General features: G+C 38.5%; 1 protein-coding gene across 1 annotated transcript in view; it reads left to right on the forward strand.

Moving 5' to 3' along the window:
- The first annotated feature begins 4,580 nt into the window (after window positions 1-4,580).
- Window positions 4,581-19,345, forward strand: part of LOC129014699 (golgin subfamily A member 6-like protein 7) — a 37,226-nt gene continuing 22,461 nt past the window's right edge. The window contains exon 1 of the mRNA XM_054452339.2: window positions 4,581-4,645. Within this exon, the coding sequence (XP_054308314.1) occupies window positions 4,583-4,645 (63 nt within the window). The 5' untranslated portion in view covers window positions 4,581-4,582. The remainder of the gene's footprint in view (window positions 4,646-19,345) is intronic.

Here is a 19,345-nt window from a genome sequence, read left to right on the forward strand (position 1 = left end):
TTTTTTTGACGGTGTCTTGTTCAGTCGCCCAGGCTGGAGTGCAGTGGCGCAATCTCGGCTCACTGCAAGCTCCACCTCCCGGGTTCGCGCCATTCTCCTGCCTCAGCCTCCCGAGTAGCTGAGACTGCAGGCGCCTGCCCCCACGCCCAACTAATTTTTTGTATTTTTTAGTAGAGACGGGATTTCACCGTGTTAGTCAGGATGGTCTCCATCTCCTGACCTTGTGATCCACCCGCCTCAGCCTCCCAAAGTGCTGGGATTACAGGCAAGAGCCACCGCGCCCGGCTTCCAGAATATAAAAAATGAGTTCCATGACGACCGGGCCCTCACTGAGCTGGCAGGCCCCTCCATGGATCACCGGCACCAAGGCGCTGTCCAAATCATTCATGTACTGTGAGGAAGGGGGCTGGCCATGGCTCCCTGCTTGATAGCCAACCTGATCTGAGGCAAGTGTCACACGTAGTCCCAGTTTGGTCATTCCATCTTCCTTCAGAAGCTTCAGGAGCAAGGCAAAAAGCCTTGGCAACATGCTCAATCTACTGTGATCTGTAGGATCACCGAGGCAATTGTGCTGGTAACCGTTTTCTTGTAATCCCAGCACTAGGATTTCTAGGAAATCCTGGGAACCGTTTTCTAGGAAAAACACCTCTGTCCATCTGATGACTTTTCCATTTGCTTTATATTCTGATCCATGGAATATCTTTACATTTGTTAACAGTCTCCATGGACTTCCCATCTATAGGACTTAGGACACCCTTGCTGACGTTTTTGTCATCATCCACCCACTGGATGTGGATGTGCTCCTGGGGTTCCTCCGTGTCTGCCTTCCCACAGGTGATGGTGAAGTCCCTCATCTCTAGCAGTGCCTGCCTCAAGGAATCCATGTTCTCTGCAGTGATCTGGACCATAACGCCATCTTCCACAATACTGGACTTGGCAAGGTATCCAGAAGAGGATTTCAGAGCGCCACTGAACACAAAAAAACTGCTTTGAGTTTGCATATAGTTATAGTAGTACTGAAAAATCCTCCCAATTTAGGTTTTTGTTTTCAGTTTTGTTTCTCTGTTTTCTAGTGCATAAGGACTTAATAAATATTCATTTAACAAAATTGAAATCTCAAAGGTACATATAAATAAACAATATAAATAACCATCCTTATTACAGTTAACTTTGTGCTTTAAAAAAAAAAGGCATCCGAAGAAAGACAGACGTATTCATGCAATAAAATCTTAGCAATCCCTGAAATAGTTTTCCAGAATTATCAGCCCTCCCATCTTACTCTGGACAGAATGAAAAAAAAAAATTAGTTCTCTTGTGTTGCTCTTTGAGTTCCAACTAGGAAAAATTACTGAAAAGAGCTGGATGTTACAACTGTTTCGGGCAGAGAAGTCACACTGTTCAGGAGGACCCCATAGTAGAAACTGTTTTAAAAAAGTTCTTTTTACTTGAAATTACACAAGAAAGCAGAAAATGACATTGCAAAAAGGAAACAAGTATAGGCAGGAACATTGTTACAGAAGCCAGGTGACAATAAGTAGAGAGTAGAAAGCAATCAACACTTTTGACCATTGAGAATGAGGAAAGTGGAAATTGAATGGCTCACGGATAAAAATAGTCACCCACATGTCAATAACATGGATTCTGAAGAGTCAGACTTACGCACACACAGAGCATCTACCGCATGCACGAGTTGTGTGTGAGTTTGGTGATAATGAAGAGAGACTAACTGCTGCATCAACTAATATACTCTGGGAGTGAAGAGCAGGATAAAAAAAAACTGTAGAGACCGCTACTCTAGGTCATTTAAGTGTTCTAAGGAGAGAAAAATAACATGATAGAAGAAAGTGATAACTATCTGGAATGGTGGGATGGGTGGCTTCTGACACAGCTCCCATGTTTCTGATTCCACCTCCCGATATCTTGTATTATCTCCCCTTCTTGAGTATGAGCTAGACCTGGTGCCTTGCTGCTAAGAAACAGAATTCAACAAAAGTAATGCTGTGTTACTTCCTTGGTTAGGTAACAAGGAACTACGTCTTGCCCCTTGCTAGCCACCCCCAACTCTTGCTGGCATTCCCTCTTGCACTCTCGCTTGCTTGCTTTGATAAAGAGTTACCATGTTGTGTGATGCTTTGTGGAGAGGCCCACGTGACAAGGAACCAAGGGAGTTTACAGCACAACACCTGGCATAAAACTAAAGCCAACAACTATGTGAGTGAGTCTGCAAATACATTATTCCCTGTCCAGCCTTAAGGTGACTGCAGACTTTTAAAAGAGTGAGAGTCAGAGGCCACAGTTAATCCACATGTGGATTCCCACCAACAAAAATTGAAATAATGTGTGTTTTAAAATGCTAAGTTTGGGGGTGATATGTTACATATAAATAGATAAATAATAAAGATGGTTTCGCATGGAGATAATGACAGAAAGGAATTTGACTATTTTAATAGTCCAATGAAAAGGTATGAAAGATCTGAATTTGGATGGTAGCAGTGTGAATGATGTAAAAGATAAATGTGAGATTCTATAAAGTAAGATTTTATAGGACCTACCAATGATGGGGGTGAGAGGAGGATAGAGAGATGGGAGAGAGAAAGGCAGGGGGAAAGGGAGAAAAGGAGAGGGAGAAGCGGTAAATGAACAAGATTTTTAGTTCAAGTCAGTAGGAAAACCATTGGCAGAGTTGTTTTATTTAAGCATTAACAATTACTTTCTGAGCATCTGTGATGTGTAAGACATTCTGTTATCTGTACTAGACACCGAGATGAACCCTCAAAATGGTGATGCCCTCAAAATGGTATAGTGCAAAGTAGAATGTTGTGAAATTTTTCCTAATGGAGAAATTCATCCAATTAGCATTTGAGGAAAGGTATATGTGAGTTGGACTTTGGATAGTAACATATAGAGATTAACATTAGAAAGGAAGCAAAATATTTCATTAGACATATAAAGAAGTCAATAGTTTATTTTCACTAGATTGCAAGCATATGAAAAAGACAATGGGAAAATGTGTCTCAATTGTCAGCCTAAATTTAACATCTTATTCTGTAGTGAAATCACAGGACAATTAAATAGATGTCTTGCACTTAGGACAAGTTATTTAAGTTTGTTGAAGAAATGAGATGATTGATTTTATTTTTAAGTAATAAGTAATGTGAGAAAATCTGCAATCAGTAGGGTTCATGTAGATCCAGCCTCAACAAACTACTGCCGATGGGCCAAATCTAGTCTGCAGCTCATTCATGTAAACAAAGTTTTATTGGAATATAGCCATCCTCATTCATTACATAATGCTTATGGCTTTGACAGAGACTGTGCCACCTGCAAAGCCAAAAATATTTACTATCTGTCCCTGGACAGGAAATGCTTCTCAATCCCTGGTCTACATCATAAAATGGATTTGAGTAGAGAGAAAGAAAAAAAACTCATTAAAACATATGGGGTGTTACTGCCTTAAACAAGTAGGATACTAACAATAAAAATGGAAAGGAAAAGTTGGAGTGTGTGTGTGGGTATGCATCTGTGTGCATTTGTGTGTATGTGATGAAAACTGCTTAAATGCAAGGTACAATATAGAAGAGGAGGCCGTCGTGGTGCTTAGATGGCTGTGAATTCACAGTCTCCTCCATTAATATTTAAGTGCAATTTTGGAGGAATAAGCCTTTCCACTCAACTCTTAAGTGGTTTAATCAACTGGTCGTATTTTTTTCCTAATGGTTAGAAAGGATAAGTTACTCAGAAGGAAAAGTAGTATTGATTGAGAAAGAATTATAATGGAAGGGAGCGGTGATTGCATACTTCTAGGAAAGCTGGAGGGAACAGCTAAAAATCAGTATGATACCGAACACTTGGATGAATGCATGAGTGAAAGCAGGTGAGAGCAGCCCTAAAAGGAAGCCAGTTTGCACCAAAAGTAAACACTGGTTTTCATGCTGCCTCTTGTATATATGTATCAAAAGATACTGGTACTTAATGTATAAATTAGAATATTAACTTTTTTAGTATGAATTGAAATTATATGGGGTTTAAAAAAATCAATGATTTAAAAACATCACCAGGTTCCTTTTGTTGTTTAAATTCTCTCCTGATAGAACTAAATAGGGGTCTCCTAAATAGGGTTCAAGAAGCAGAAACTTACATAATGGTACTCAGGATTCAATGCATTAAAGATTAATATTCCTTGAATTAGAAGAGCCGAACTAAGCATCTAAACACCAGATATAGGTCTAGAATAGCAGATACATCTAAGTAGGTTTCAACTGCCTAAGGGCACATACCTGGTGCAGGGACATGAACAAATGGTGGGTAAACAGGGATAAAAGCCCTATGAGGGATGTTTAGCATTGAAATGTGTAAAGTTTTTATTTAATCATAAAGTTTTCTATATTAGCTTAAATTTTATAATGATGATGAATTATTCATGTGAAAATTAAAAACTTTTTTTTGTATTTTTAAAGAAAAAAGCACAAATACACCCATAGAACACTGTGAAATATTATCTTTCACAATGTACACCAGGCCAGGAAATTATTGGGCTGATTTGAGTCTTCAACAAAATTTTACTTTGTGAAGAAATAAGACAATGCTAGAGGGACCAAGATTTCCATTTGCCTGTGCTCCTTCTGATGCCATCTTTACTCTCCAGGTGAAAGGATGTTTGTGAGATCAATATTCCTCTCCTTTGATCGTTACCTTCTTTTAAAACCTACTGAACACTGACTTACTCAGCTCTTCTCTATTCTTTCCCATTTCCTCTGGGTCCTTTGATAATAGATGCTAGTATCCCTGTCTGTCATTCACTCCTATATGGTTCTCAGGGTTTGTTTGCTGTTCTTCCCTCTGTTAACCTGAGCCTTACAGGCCAAAGTAAATTACTCTCCCAGCACCTTTTATACAGAGTGGTTCATAGTAGTTTTCCTGACACCTATGTTATTACACATTTCTCCCCAAGACCATCTCTAAAGCTTTATGATTTACACATGAGTTACCTTAGACCAACTGACCTAAACACAAGATATGCTGTCACATTTGAAGCTGCTTCCTCAGAATATGTTGGTTGAAATCTACTGCCTCTCCCTTGTCCAGGGTTTCTAAATACCTGTAGGGCAGCTTCTCAATAATATACATTACTAATATCTCAGAATCATTATTATACCAACAAGAACTTTTTACTTTCATTACTGTGTCAGACGACTCGGAATATCATTAGCAAAACCTGTTTAGAACAGCCGTCTTAAATCCTTGTTGAACCAATTCCAGCATGCTTTTAATTTAAGAAGTAATCCTGGCGCAGTGGTTCATGCCTGTAATCCAATCACTTTGGGAGGCCGAGGCAGGCAGATTACGAGGTCAGGAGATCGAGACCTTCCTAGCCAACATGGTGAAACCCCATCTCTACTAAAAATACAAAAATAGTTGGACGCGGTGGCATGTGCCTGTAATCCCAGCTACTCAAGAGGCTGAGGCAGGTGAATCTCTTGAACCCAGGAGGCAGAGGTTGCAGTGAGCTGAGATCGTGCCACTGCACTCCAGCCTGGTGACAGAGTGAGACCCCATCTCAAAAAAAAAAAAAAGTAATCTTGAGTAGTATATTCCTTCCCAAGATGAGCATGCAAACAAAGATAACATGACTTTTTATTCTATATGTACGTTTGAAGGATCTCTTTAGTTCTTTAAAAACTGCATGAGATGTATAATTTTATAAATATTGAGATGCTTTGGAAAAAATATTGAAGAAAGGCCATTTGATTAGGCATAAAGCACTTAAAGTGAATGCCAAGAAAGTTGCATAGGTCAAAACAGGTCCACAAAAATGTATAGATTAGTGAAGCTTCCAATGTGAACTCACCGTTTCTCTGAGTGTCTTTTATAATTATGGGTGAAGGCTGAGGATTGGGCCTGGCCCAGATATAGATTAGGGGTAAAATAAGCAGTGGCACACCAAAGATATTTTCCCTGAGGCATATTGATTGCATTATTGTGTTATAAGCAAGAATGGTGGGTTATTCCAGAAGATTTCAAAAGACAGAATAAAATCTTCAAGAGTATCACAGCAACCGGGAGACAAACTCATTGCAAAGAAGACAGCCTGCCTCAAAAGCATGGCTAACTCCCTTGTTCAACACATTTCTAAGATTTTGAATCTGAATAGGGTGCATTGGTAAAGGGCTAGGCCCAATACCCCTGAAATTAAAATTTAATCTCCAACAGCATTTTTTGAGACTAATGAGTAGTTCCAACCAGCTCTCAATCAAAAGCTCAAAAGGAACATACTTCAGAAACAGAGATAAGCCAAAGATGCCAGTCTTACTGAAACTAAAACTGAATCCTGACTGCTCCAATATCTGATTATATTGGTAATGACTTTCTCCCAATACAATCTGCTTAATAGAGAAAAGTGGGAATACATTCTAAAACTACTATTATCAGAATACTTTATTATTCTTTTATACACAATGTCCAGCATGATACAAAAAATGTCTAGATATGTGAAGTGGCAAAAATTTATTAATCAAAACACAAGTGCACAATAAGCACAGCTCCACTGATTCACAGTTCAGAATTTAGCAGACAAATTTAGAATGACCATTGCTAATATAATAAAAGTAGGCAAACTGGATGAAATGATGGAGATTGCAGCAAAGATTTAAATATCTATAAAAAGTCACACAGATACTCTCAAACAGAAACATAATAATTGAATTTATGTCACTGAATAGGTTTACTTTAGAATAAATGTAGTAAAACAACCTGAAAAGAGATTCATAGAAATATAAATTGATCTATAGAAATAATCTCAACTGATGAGATTTAAAAAAGCAGAACAAAAAAGACATGAAGCACAGTCAAAACATCTACTATAACTGAATTGGACATAAAGACAAGTGAGAGAGAATGGAGAAGAAGCAATATTGGAAGAGCTGTTGGTCAAAAATTTTGTAAAATTGATAAAGAATATCAACCTACTTGCAAGAAACTTAACAAAACCTAAGAAACATAATACAAATAAAACTTTACCTATCCAGATTATAAGCTGCTGAACCAAAATGAAAGTCTCAAAAGTAAGTAAAAGAGCAAAAATAAGTATTCCAACAAAAACAATAGAAGCTGGAGACAATGAAATGGCATTTTAACATGCTGAGGGGCAAATTTGCCAGTCTAAAATGTAATAACCAGTGAAAAAACACATAAAAGTGAAGCGCAGTAAAATATATTCAGACAAGTAATTGTTGAGAGAATGTTTGCCTAGGAGAACTGAACTACAGAAATACTAAGGAAAGTTCTTCAGACTAAGAAAAAAATTACCCCAGAGAGAAGCATACAATTAGAGGAAGCAATGAAATTAACTGAAATAAAAGCCTTAAAAGATTGGCACAAGAAGTTCTAAAGATCTGAGTAAGTTCTGTATGTATTATAGAAACTATATTTATGATTAACACATTTTACACACACACACACAAAATTCCAATCACATGTGGATTACCTGGTGACTCCTTACCAAAACTTAAGGAACTAATTGGACTAGTCTTACACAAGTATTTTCAGGAAATAATACAAAAGAAAGAACACTTTAATTTTTTTGTAGGAAGCCAGTAATCATTGATACAAAAATCTGAAAGATATTAAAGAAAAGTAATTTATAAGGAACATTCACCATGAAAATAAACCTGAGAAGTAAGGATAAATATAATTAACTTGTCTTTTACAAAGTTTAAATGTTGAATAAAATATATGACAAAGAGTGGGAGTAGCTAAATAGTGTTGAACTGTTCTAAGGTCCTTATATTGTTGGAGAAGTGGAAAAAGTACGAACATACTTCAGAAATAGTAGTCCACAATAGTCGAGAATAAATATTATATCCTCTAGGATAACCAAGGTACTTAAGATAGTCCACAATAGTCTAGAATAAATATTATATTCTGTAGGGTAACTAAAGTACTAAAAAGGAATTACAAGTATTTTAATAAAATGAAAAATAAATAATTATTCTAAAAATGGGAAAAAGGCTGGGTGAAGTGGCTCCTGACTGTAATCCCAGCACTTTGGGAGTCTGAGGTGGGTGGATCACAAGGTCAGAGTTCCAGAGCAGCCTGACCAACATGGTGAAACCCCATCTCTACTAAAAATACAAAAATTAGCCAGGCGTGGTGGCACATGCCTGTAATCTCAGCTACTCAGGAGGTTGAGGCAGGAGAATCACTTGAACCCAAGAGGCAGAGGCTGCAGTGAGCTGAGATGGTGCCACTGCACTCCAGCGGGGGCAACAGAGTGAGACTCTGTCTCAAATAAATAAATAAAATAAAATAAAAGCCAAAAAAAGGAAATAAGAATAAAAAAAGATAGTACAAATATAAAAATATTAAATCCAGGATTTTAAAGATTAAATCCAGAATTTTAATATAGAAGATTGTTTCAGAAGATGTGGAATAACTACCACTCTTATAGACTGTTGTGTAAATGTAAATCTGAACAACCATCTTGAAAATTCTTTTGGCAATATCTACTACAGTTAAATGTTTGTGTACCCTTTGACCCAGCAATTCCACTCCTGGGTATATATACTCAAGATCAATGAGTACTTCAGTCTAACAGAAGATATGTATAAGATATTCAATTAGCATTATTTATAGTAGCCCAAAATTAGAAACAGATGAATCATCCAATAACACAAAAAGTTATATATTCATAAAATGGAATACCCCTATTAAAATTATAAGGTATGAACTATAGGTATATACAAGAATCTCATAAATGTTTAAATCCTAATGTTGAATAAAATCAGCCATACGCAGGAGCATATATACTGCATGATACTATTTTTATGAAGCTCATTAACAGCCTAGTAACATTAATTCATTAATGGAATGAATCTATATAAATAGAGGTCAGTATAGGAGTTATCTTTTTTTGGGTTGTGGTTATTGACTGAGATGGCAAGAAGAAGGTTTATGGGGTATTTGTAAGATTTTTTTTTTTTTTTTGAGATGAAGTCTCTCTCTTGTCACCCAGGCTGGAGTGCAGTGGCGCAACCTCGGCTCACTGCAACCTCCATCTCCTGGGTTCAAGTAATTCTTCTATCTCAGCCTCCCGAGTAGCTGGGATTACAGGTGTCTGCCACCACACCCAGCTAATTTTTGCATTTTTAGTAGAGACGGGGTTCCATCACATTGGCCAAGCTGGTCTTGAACTTCTAAACTCAGGTGATCTACCCGCCTCGGCCTCCCAAAGTGCTGGAATTACAGGCATGAGCCACCGCGCCCGGCCTGTAAGATATTTTTTATCTGAGTTGTTCCACGTGTATGAAGCTATGTGAAAATTCAATAAGGTGTATACTTAAGATCTGTACACTCTGTTATGTGTAAATTATACATTAATATTTAAAAGAAAAATAAGTAGATTAATAAAACACAGTTTGGTGTTACAGATACCTATCTATGACCCAACCATTCCACATTTAAGTATATATCCAACAGATACGACTGGGAATTTTTTACACCAAAAGACTTTCATTACAATATTATTTTTATATGCAGACACTCAAAACAGTTCAATTGTCCACCAAGAGCAGAATGTAAAAATATTTTATGGATCATTGATAGAGTGGAATAAAATACAGCAGTTAAAGAACTGCTGCTACATCTGTGGTGTCACAAATATGCCTGCATTCATATAAATTTCCTCAGGAAAAATGAATCTATTGTAGAGGAAGTCAGAAGAGTGTTATATTCGGTAGAAGAAAATTAATGAGGCATGAAAGAGGCTTCTGAGGTGCTCTTGTTTACGGTAGTCACATGACTCAGTCCATATTGAAAGATTATAAAAATTGTACACTTATGATTTATGCACTTTTTAGTCTATAACAATGTATTCATTTGTAGGAGCTACTCTCCAAGGTACCATAAACTGGGTGGCTTAAAACAACTAACATTTATTAATGTGTCACAGTTGGGGAAGCTAGAAGTCTGAAAACAAGATGTAGTCAAGGTAGTTTCCTCCAGAAGGATATGAGGGAGGCTGTCCATGTCTCTTGCATCTCTCCCAGGTTCTGGTGGTTTGTTGGAAATCACTGGTATTTCTGAGTTTACAGATGTGTCAGCCCAGTCTTCCATATAGTGTCTGCATATCATCTTCCCTCTGTGCATGTTCCCCTTGTGTTCAATTTTCCCCTTTTTTAAGAACACTAGTAATATTGGATTAGTACCCACCCTAATGACTCCATTTTAACTAGATAACCTCTGTAAAGACTCTTTCTATATAAGGTCACATTCTAAAGTATTGGGGGTTAGGGCATTCGCATATATTTTCGGGAAAAACACAGTTCAACCCATAACAACATATAATTCCATTTTTAAAATCCCAAAATTACATCTAGCCTAAAAAGGAATGAAATTGAAATACAGATCACGAGGCCTGCAGTAAGCCTTGACGATGTAATACCTATGTATAAACCAAATGTTAGAATGGCTTGAAACAGAATTGAACATTTTTGAGCTATAAGACACATAGGAGAAATTTTAAGTTCATTTTTTTTGGATGAGACATTGATTAGTCTCAACAAGACTGAATGATTTTCTTTTAAGGTCACACATTTAAATAGTTAACAGGAGAAATAGCAACCTGAATCATAGTCAAATACCCACCTACCCGCTTTCCAAGACAACTAAGTTCTCAAATTGTGCCCATTTTTCTCAAATTATTTCTAGAATATTTAGCAAAAGAGGCTTTTAATTTGGCATATCTTTGTCTACAATTTTGTTGTTTATGTAAAGAAAGGTAGATTAAGGGAATTTCATTTTAAAGGTGAGAATCAGAATGACGTTTGTGAAGCTATGATGCCTGTGCCATCTGGCATACACGAGGGTGTTGTACTAAATGGGATCAGAATGAGCTCCTTTTGGAAGGAAAGCTTTAATAGACTGGGAAACATTAAGGGAATCTTCACTTTTTAATTTTTATTTTATTTTCTTTCTTTCTTTTTTTTTTTTTTTTGAGATGGAGTCTTGCTCTGTTGCCCAGGCTGGAGTGCAGTGGTGCGATCTCGACTCACTGCAATCTCCGCCTCCTGGGTTCACACCTTTCTCCTGCCTCAGCCTCCCGAGTAGCTGGGGCTACAGGTGCCCGCAACCACGCCTGGCTAATTTTTTGTATTTTTAGTAGAGACGGGGTTTCACAGTGTTAGCCAGGATGGTCTCGATCTCCTGACCTTGTGACCCACCCGCCTCAGCCTCCCAAAGTTCTGGGATTACAAGCGTGAGCCACCGTGCCCGGCCTTTTATTTTTAATAGAGCATTGGAAAATGAATTCTGCATAGCTGGCTAATGAAGGAAATCCAGAGTCATTGCCAAAACCAAGTTTTAAAGGAATTTGCAATCCTTCACATTTCATTCAAGGAGGCAATGGAAATTTTGATGAAGAAATTTTTAAAAATCTTTCTTAAAAGGAGCCCTTACATTGGCATTGTATCATGACTAAAATATTCCTCCCTCTCTCTCTCCCTTCTATGCTTTTTGTTTCTCTTTTCTATCTTTCAATGACATCAGTTTCATGGAGATAAATGGTTAAAAGACAATGATTACAACACATGCAGTTGAGTGACACAAATCTTGTTGAAGTGTTAGAAATACATCAATACATTGGGATCATAAAGAGAAATGGCAAGAAAAAAATCTAAGTTAATAACAGAAAATGCTGATTCTCACAGTCCGTGTAGAAAATAGACGTTTTTTTCTGTCAGTGGAGATAACTGAGACTAGTTAATACTGTCAATTCTGTTCCTTCTGAGTGAGCCAGGTGAGGCAAAATTTAGCAGATGAGTTGAAGGACAAAACTATTACCTTGGCAACATAAAAATTAATACTGTCTACATTGTTTACTAGGAAATGCATGCAAAATTAATACACTCTTGGTAGTACAGGTTGGTTTCACTTCTATAGTGTGTGGTTAATAGAAAGCTGATTCAACAGACGACAGATTCAACAGACGATGTAGAATTGTCTAAAATCCGGCCGGGCGTGGGGCCTCACGCCTGTACTCCCAGCACTTTGGGAGGCCGAGGTGGGCAGATCACAATGTCAGGAGATCGAGACCATCCTGGCTAACATGGTGAAACCCCGTCTCTCCTAAAAAAACAAAAAAATTAGCCGGGAGTGGTGGTGGGCGCCTGTAGTCCCAGCCACTCCGGAGGCTGAGGCAGGAGAATGGCGTGAACCCGGGAGGCGGAGCTTGCAGTGAGCCGAGATCGCGCCACTGCACTCCAGCCTGGGCAACAAAGCGAGACTCCATCTCAAAAAAAAAGAAAAAAAAAGAATTGTCTGAAATTCATCTTCAGTGAGTCCATGGCATGTTTTGGAATTTACTCACTTGTTTGCCTCAGGAACAGTAGCTGTTCAGATTTGTTCTGTCTTTGATTTTGGAAATGAGGTTACCGTGCTCTGTAGTGTCAGGAAGATGACATGGCATAAGTAGGCAAACGGCTAGGCATTTTCTCAGCAGTAAATTACCAGTGCCCTTACTTGCCATGATACCCACAACAGGCAGAGGCAGTTTCCTGAGGCAATCCAGGCCACAAAGAACTGTACGTTTGGGGAAAACATATCTTCAAATATATATGTTAAAATCTAAAAAATTGGTTAGTATGTATTACTTTTGTGGATATTTAAACATTCCCTATGCATAAAGACCTAGTTAAAAAGATGCAGGCTTTTGGCATGTTAAGTAACTCCTTGATGAGAAATCACACTACGAATAATAAATATGACTTAATAAAAATTAAAAATAATGAGATTAGTTACTATTGAACTATTCTTGCTTAGAATGCCCCTGAATTTCAGTCATAGAAGTTCACTTGTACCTGGGTAAGTTACAAGTTCTTATTTGTGCTGGTTTCTGTTCCATTGGCAATTAAAATTTTGGTAAGTTGAATAAAAGATCTTTCTAAAAAGGGAGTTCTTTTTTTTTTCTTTTTTGGGGGGGACGGAGTCTTGCTCTGTCACCCAGGCTCGAGTGCAGTGGCGCCATCTCGGCTCACCGCAAGCTCCACCTCCCGGGTTCACGCCATTCTCCTGCCTCAGCCTCCCGAGTAGCTGGGACTACCGGCGCCCGCCACCACGCCCGGCTCATTTTTTTTTTGTAATTTTAGTAGAAACGGGGTTTCACCGTGTTAGCCAGGATGGTCTCCATCTCCTGACCTCAAGATCCGCTCTCCTCGGCCTCCCAAAGTGCTGGGATTACAGGCATGAGCCACCGCGCCTGGCCAAAAGGGAGTTCTTATATTGGCAATGTATCATGATTAAAGTTTTCCTCCCTCTTTCTCTCCCTCCCACATATGTATTTTCGTGGAAGTATATGTACATGTGATTTGTGCCATTTGTGTGTGTGTAGGTAAATGAAAGTGGCATTGAGAAAATCTCACATTAAGAAAAATTTGAGATAGTACAATTCTTATGCATCATATGTTGCATAATGTTTGACTATTAAGAAATTTGCATCACACGTCTACTTATTTCATTAAACATGTTACAGGCAATTAATTTACTTATACCCTCCATTTCCTTTTTTCCCCTCTCTGGTTCTCCTGCTGCAGGGTCATTATACATTCCTACTCACAAAATGTCCTTGTTTTTTCCCTTACTCCTGTCATTGATCTTCTGAATCTTTCCGGTGAACTTAGCATGGATGTTTTGATAGAAAGCTCTGGCATTAACTCTGGAGTTGTTTTGCAAGGAAGGTTGTTCGCTTTTTCACCATTTTTTTTTTCAGGTCCTTGAAGTGTTTTCACATAGATATTTCACAAGGGCCATTTCAGAATTGAGAACATTTGGCGTGCACTCTTCCTCTTTTGGTCCCAGAGTTATTATGAGTCCTACTTGAAATTATGTTTGCTCCCCTGTTTCAATTGTAATATTGCACTTACTCATTAGTTTTTAGTTTGAACTCTCCTGGGAGGTCTAATGTAGAGTTTGGACAAGGACACAGATTCATAATAAACCTACCCAGTCAATTTGGTATAAAGGCTTAGAAGGTGGAACTGGCCACATTTTGAATTGGAGGTAAGGATCAGGAATGGTAATGGAGAGACATACAGGATTTTCTTATGGGAACAAGAAACAACCTCTGGACAGTATTAGAGCCCAGAGAGTGATAAGCCTCTTCTAACTTCAATATTCTATGTACAAATTCACGAGACTTTTTTTTTCTTTTTTTTTTTTTTGAGATGGAGTCTCACTCAGTATCCCAGGCCGGAGTGCAATGGTGCGATCTCGGCTCACTGCAAGCTGCGCCTCCCAGGTTCATGCCATTCTCCTGCCTCAGCCTCGCGAGTAGCTGGGACTACAGTTGCCTGCCACACCGGGCTAATTTGTGTATTTTTAGTAGAGACTGGATTTCACTGTGTTAGCCAGGATGGTCTCCATTTCCTGACCTCGTGATCTGCCCGCCTTGGCCTCCCAAAGTGCTGGGATTACAGGCGTGAGCCACCGCGCCCAGCGGAGACTTTTAATTGCCAGACTGCATTGCATAAACCAAAGGCCAACAGAGAGGTGAAGTTTCAAATTACTGGCACAACAAGAGCCGAGATCAGAAAGCTCCAACTTAATGCAAACACCGACAAGAAATCCGACAGAAATGACTTCTGTATCTGCTCAACTTAACATAACATGACATATTGTCAAGCGCATTTGGCTTTTTAGGTAGAATTGTCTAAAAAGGTTTAACTGCTTTAGAAAATATAAATGTGAAGATTTGTGGTATTCAGGTTTATATACAAGATATTTCTACATTTAAAAGAGACAGAGTGGAAAAGCTTGGTATAAGATTTGTAAAATATGTTTGTAATAATGCTAATGGAAGAGGTGAGAGTTGGGTGGGGTGGAGTGTAGATGGGAACATGGTTTGGGCATTGGGGAAAGGGAAGTCATGCTGTGAATGAAATAGTGAGGCATGTTATTAAGGTGTGTTTTATGTCTCCATTGAAATATTATAGAGACAAATTTAAAATAGATCATGATGGGTTTTGAATCTGACTTCTAATTTTAAAATGTTATGAGCTTTGTTGCTTTTCTATTTCATACACATTTCTTTATGGGTTTCACTTAGACTGCATGAAATTGCAGATGCCAATTGCCTTTTAACAAAATTAAATTCACATATATGTATAATTTGCATGTATATATTCATGGAATTTTTTATTCTACACATGATATATTATTTTAAAATGGTTTATCAATGACATAACGTATAATTTTTCTATACTTTCTGTTTTCTGGTTTGGATTTTTTCTGGCAACACTAATTTTCACCGACCTATACTCATTGATAGTATAAAATTGTACAAGTGCATATTTTACCATGATTACATTTGAATAGATGACTGGAGGTACATCTATGATGACTAATACTTTCTAAACACATATTTACTTCTTATATATCTGTGTAAATGATTGTAAGAGGAAGGGGAAAATAGAGATGTATCATTATGTATACCGTCTTAAAGCACATTCAACTGCTCTCATGTTTGGAGAATTTTGAATGTGATGAATGCTTCTCTTTCACCGCTAACAGGTTGTATGTGTGAGCCAGATTTTATTGCAAGTGTTTGAAAGACTATTGCAAATATCGGATATTGCCAGACAGTTGGTAAAAAGCAAATTGAGTCTATTGAGAAATTAATTTACCAGCTGAAAGAAGTACATTTGCCTTAGAGTCATCAGATATTCTACCCACCAGACTCATCTCCAAGATAGCATCCCTAATGAGCTTCCTAAACCAACTAAACATAAGCAGGAAGCATCAGTCATCAAAAGTGACTATTTTCAGCCAATCAGCTGACTGCACAAACTGCATGGCATTGAGGAAAGGAAGAACATTCTGAAAGTTTTTTTCTTTTTTCATTCTGCCCTCACTTTGTTGGTTTCTCAGTTTTACGGATGCAGTGTCACGCGCAGAACCCTGTAAATGAGCATAGTTCATTCAAGTATATAAAGTACTTTCAAGTATTATTATTCAGTGGAATAAAATGAATTTTAACAGGCTTAAGTGATTTTCCTGAAGACACACAATTAATGTGTGGCTGGAATTCAAAATCGTGTTTTTTCCTCTGTTCTGATTGTTCTATAAATAGGGGTGTAGTGATTGATTTTCTACCCACCATGACAGGGAATAGGTTCAAAACTGAAAACCCTGTTCGTTTCATAATTAGGTAGACTCAGATGACAGGATCAAGGTAGGGAGGGGAGCCAGTCATTTTTACTCCCATATGGGTTTGCTCCTTCAAAGACAGGATTGGGGTAGCAGTGTCAGTTCCTACAGGTTATAACGATCTTAATGATAAAGTTAACTAACCATAACTGAATATTCATAATGTGCTAGCACTTTTCATAAGGTATCCCAAATAATACTCACAAAACCTTCCAAATAAATATTACCTTTTTGTTGTCTTTGTTCTATTTTGTTTGAGACAGGGTCTCACTGCTGCCCAGGCTTTAGTGCAGTGATACAATCGTGGTTCACTGCAGTGTCAAACTCCTGGGCTTAAGCAATCCTCCCACCTCAGCCTCCCAAGAAGCTGAGACTACAGGCATGCACCACCACTCCCAGCTCCAAATAAATATTCTTATCCCATTTTACTGATGCAGAAAAACGTATGGCCCGGAGAAGTAATGTTAAGTTTATTGGGGGCTTTAACTTGTAAAAAATTATTTTATCGAACCCTAATGTAAACTGTGGACCCTGGGTGATAGTGATGTGTCAGTGTAGGTTCATTGATTATAAAAAATGCATCATTCTGGTGCAGGATGTTGACAGTGGGGGAAGCTGTGTGTGTATGGGGAGTAGGGAGTTTATGGGAACTCTTCTACTTTCCACTCAATTTTGCTGTGAGCCTAAAACTACTCTAAAAAAAATAAGTTTATTAATCAAGAAAAAAATTCTTATATTTTATGAATATATGGGACAGCTATTCCTGTATGTGGTAAAAATGAGATTTGTTACAGTACTCAGCAGGAGTGTGTCTAATACAACTGATATTCATGTGTCACTTATAAAAACTGGCTTCATTATCAATCTATAGATTCATTTCATTTGTGTATGTTCGCTTAAGGGCGCACACATGGAAACCCTTTGGTGTTATTAGAGGTCTGTTGGGAGGGCTCCTGTTTGGTGGAAGCTATGTCTATTTCTCAAAAGTGATTTAAGAGTAAGATGTGAAATAGCACTTGCCCCTGAGGATGGAGCCAACAGAGCATAGGGGATTTATTTGATGCTATCTCTGAGAGACTGGAGAGAGGAATATAAAGAGCTTATACCTTAAGAAAGAATAGGGGAGGACTTCCTTACCTGATATCTCAAATCATGAAGCTACAGTTCTCTCCCTGCTTTAGGGAAAATTAATAATAACAGACATTTTGCAAAAATCAATTACTGAACATATTCCTATATTCTAGATTTATAATGAAGCATTTTTGTACATATTCATTAAAAAGAGTAATTAGAACATTTTTCTCTGGTTTATAGTAACTAGGATGGCAACACATATATCTTGGAAGTATTTTGTGGTATGATTCTTCAACATAAAATTATTCTTAAAAACTTCTTAGAAGTCTCCAGGTGCTCAGGAATAAGGTCATTTTAAATCATTCCTTATTGACCATAAGAAAAATAATTAGGCAAGACCACAAAACTAAATGTTTAGACTGTTTCTCCTTTTTCCTGATTTTCAGGTTATTTTTTATCCCAATTTTATTTTGCTGTATAGTCATACATTTCATCTTTGAAATAAAGTATATAATAATCACTTTTTTTTTTTTTTTTTTTTTTTTGAGACGGAGTCTCGCTCTGTCGCCCAGGCTGGAGTGCAGTGGCACGATCTCGGCTCACTGTAAGCTCCGCCTCCCAGGTTCACACCAGTCTCCTGCCTCAGCCTCCCCAGTAGCTGGGACTACAGGCACCTGCCACCATGTCCCGCTAATTTTTTTTTTTTTTTTTCAGTAGAGACGGGGTTTCACCGTGTTAGCCAGGTTGGCCTTGATCTCCTGACCTTGTGATTTTCAAAGCTGTTTGAGAGCATTTATCAGGCTTTTAACTCTAGGTACTCTTTCCCACAGTGTGAAGGCCAAGAGAAGGGATCCTGGGCTCTCTTCCCTGGCCCCAGGATGGGAATTCAGGCGGAAAAGTTCACCTACTCTTATCCCACAAAAGAAAACTTATTCATCAGTTGACAAGCTAAGGAGCTTCAGAGTCCATAAATAGGGAAATTGCTAAGAGCTTATCAGTAGCGTCTACCCTTCATCTCCACCTGGGGTCACATGGAGAATGATGGTGGGGGCACCGATCTTGTCCTACTTCAAGTGAAAAGCAGGGTTGTGGGGGGGTTTCTTTGTGAAGGGCTCCTTTGTTAAAATTCCTTCCAATTCCAGGAAAAACCTGCACTCCAAAGCCATTATCTCTTTTACTTCTTACTAGGGGACTTCCAGGAAAGAGACAGAGAGAGGAGAAAGAAGAGGGCAAAACAGCTTCAGTGAATTTGGTCACCTCTCCAATTGCTTTTCTTGTTGCAGAATATTTCACATCCCAGGATTTTCCTTCTTGACCTCTGGACTGTTGATACACCCAAGATCTTAATATGCTTTCAATCACAGGTTAAAGACATCAAGCGCCAGATCAGTTGGGCCTAGGAGTTCCAGACCGGCCTGGACAACATGGTGAAACTCAGTCACATTTTTTTTTTTTAAGGGGGAGATCTGCTTTTGTTGCCCAGGCTGGAGTGCAGTGGCGAGGTCTCGGCTACGGGACCTCTGCCTCCTGGGTTTGGGTGGTTCTCCTGCCACAGCCCCCCGAATGGCTGGGATTGCAGTGTAAGCCACCATGCCCAACTAATTCCCTAACTGTGCAACTACAAGGTCACTAAACAAATAAACTCAAGTCACAAAACATATTTTTCCTTAAATGGTAAAAAATAATATAATGTATGTTTCAATTAAATAAGTATCTTTGTTTCTTGCTTCTATAATATGCTTCCCCCTGCACAGATCTGCCCCCTCACCCCACATAATGCTTGAAAGATAACTCTTGGTTCAGTACTCAATCCTTTAAATGTTAATCCGACTGGGCCAGTGCACCTAAATAATTAATAATGTCCTCCTAAACCCCATGAGTCTATCTAATTCCTTAAAAATCCCGCTACAGGATTGCAGCTGTGAGCCACCGCGCCCGGCCCACTTTATTAATCAGAGAGGAATAGATGGGCCTGGCGTGGTGGCTCACGCTTGTGATCCAGGGACTTTGGATGGCGGAGCGTGGCAGATCGCTTGAGCCTAGGAGATCCAGACAGGCCTGGGCAACATGGTGAAAC

This window comes from Pongo pygmaeus, chromosome 16, assembly GCF_028885625.2.
Source record: "Pongo pygmaeus isolate AG05252 chromosome 16, NHGRI_mPonPyg2-v2.0_pri, whole genome shotgun sequence".
NCBI lineage: Eukaryota > Metazoa > Chordata > Mammalia > Primates > Hominidae > Pongo > Pongo pygmaeus.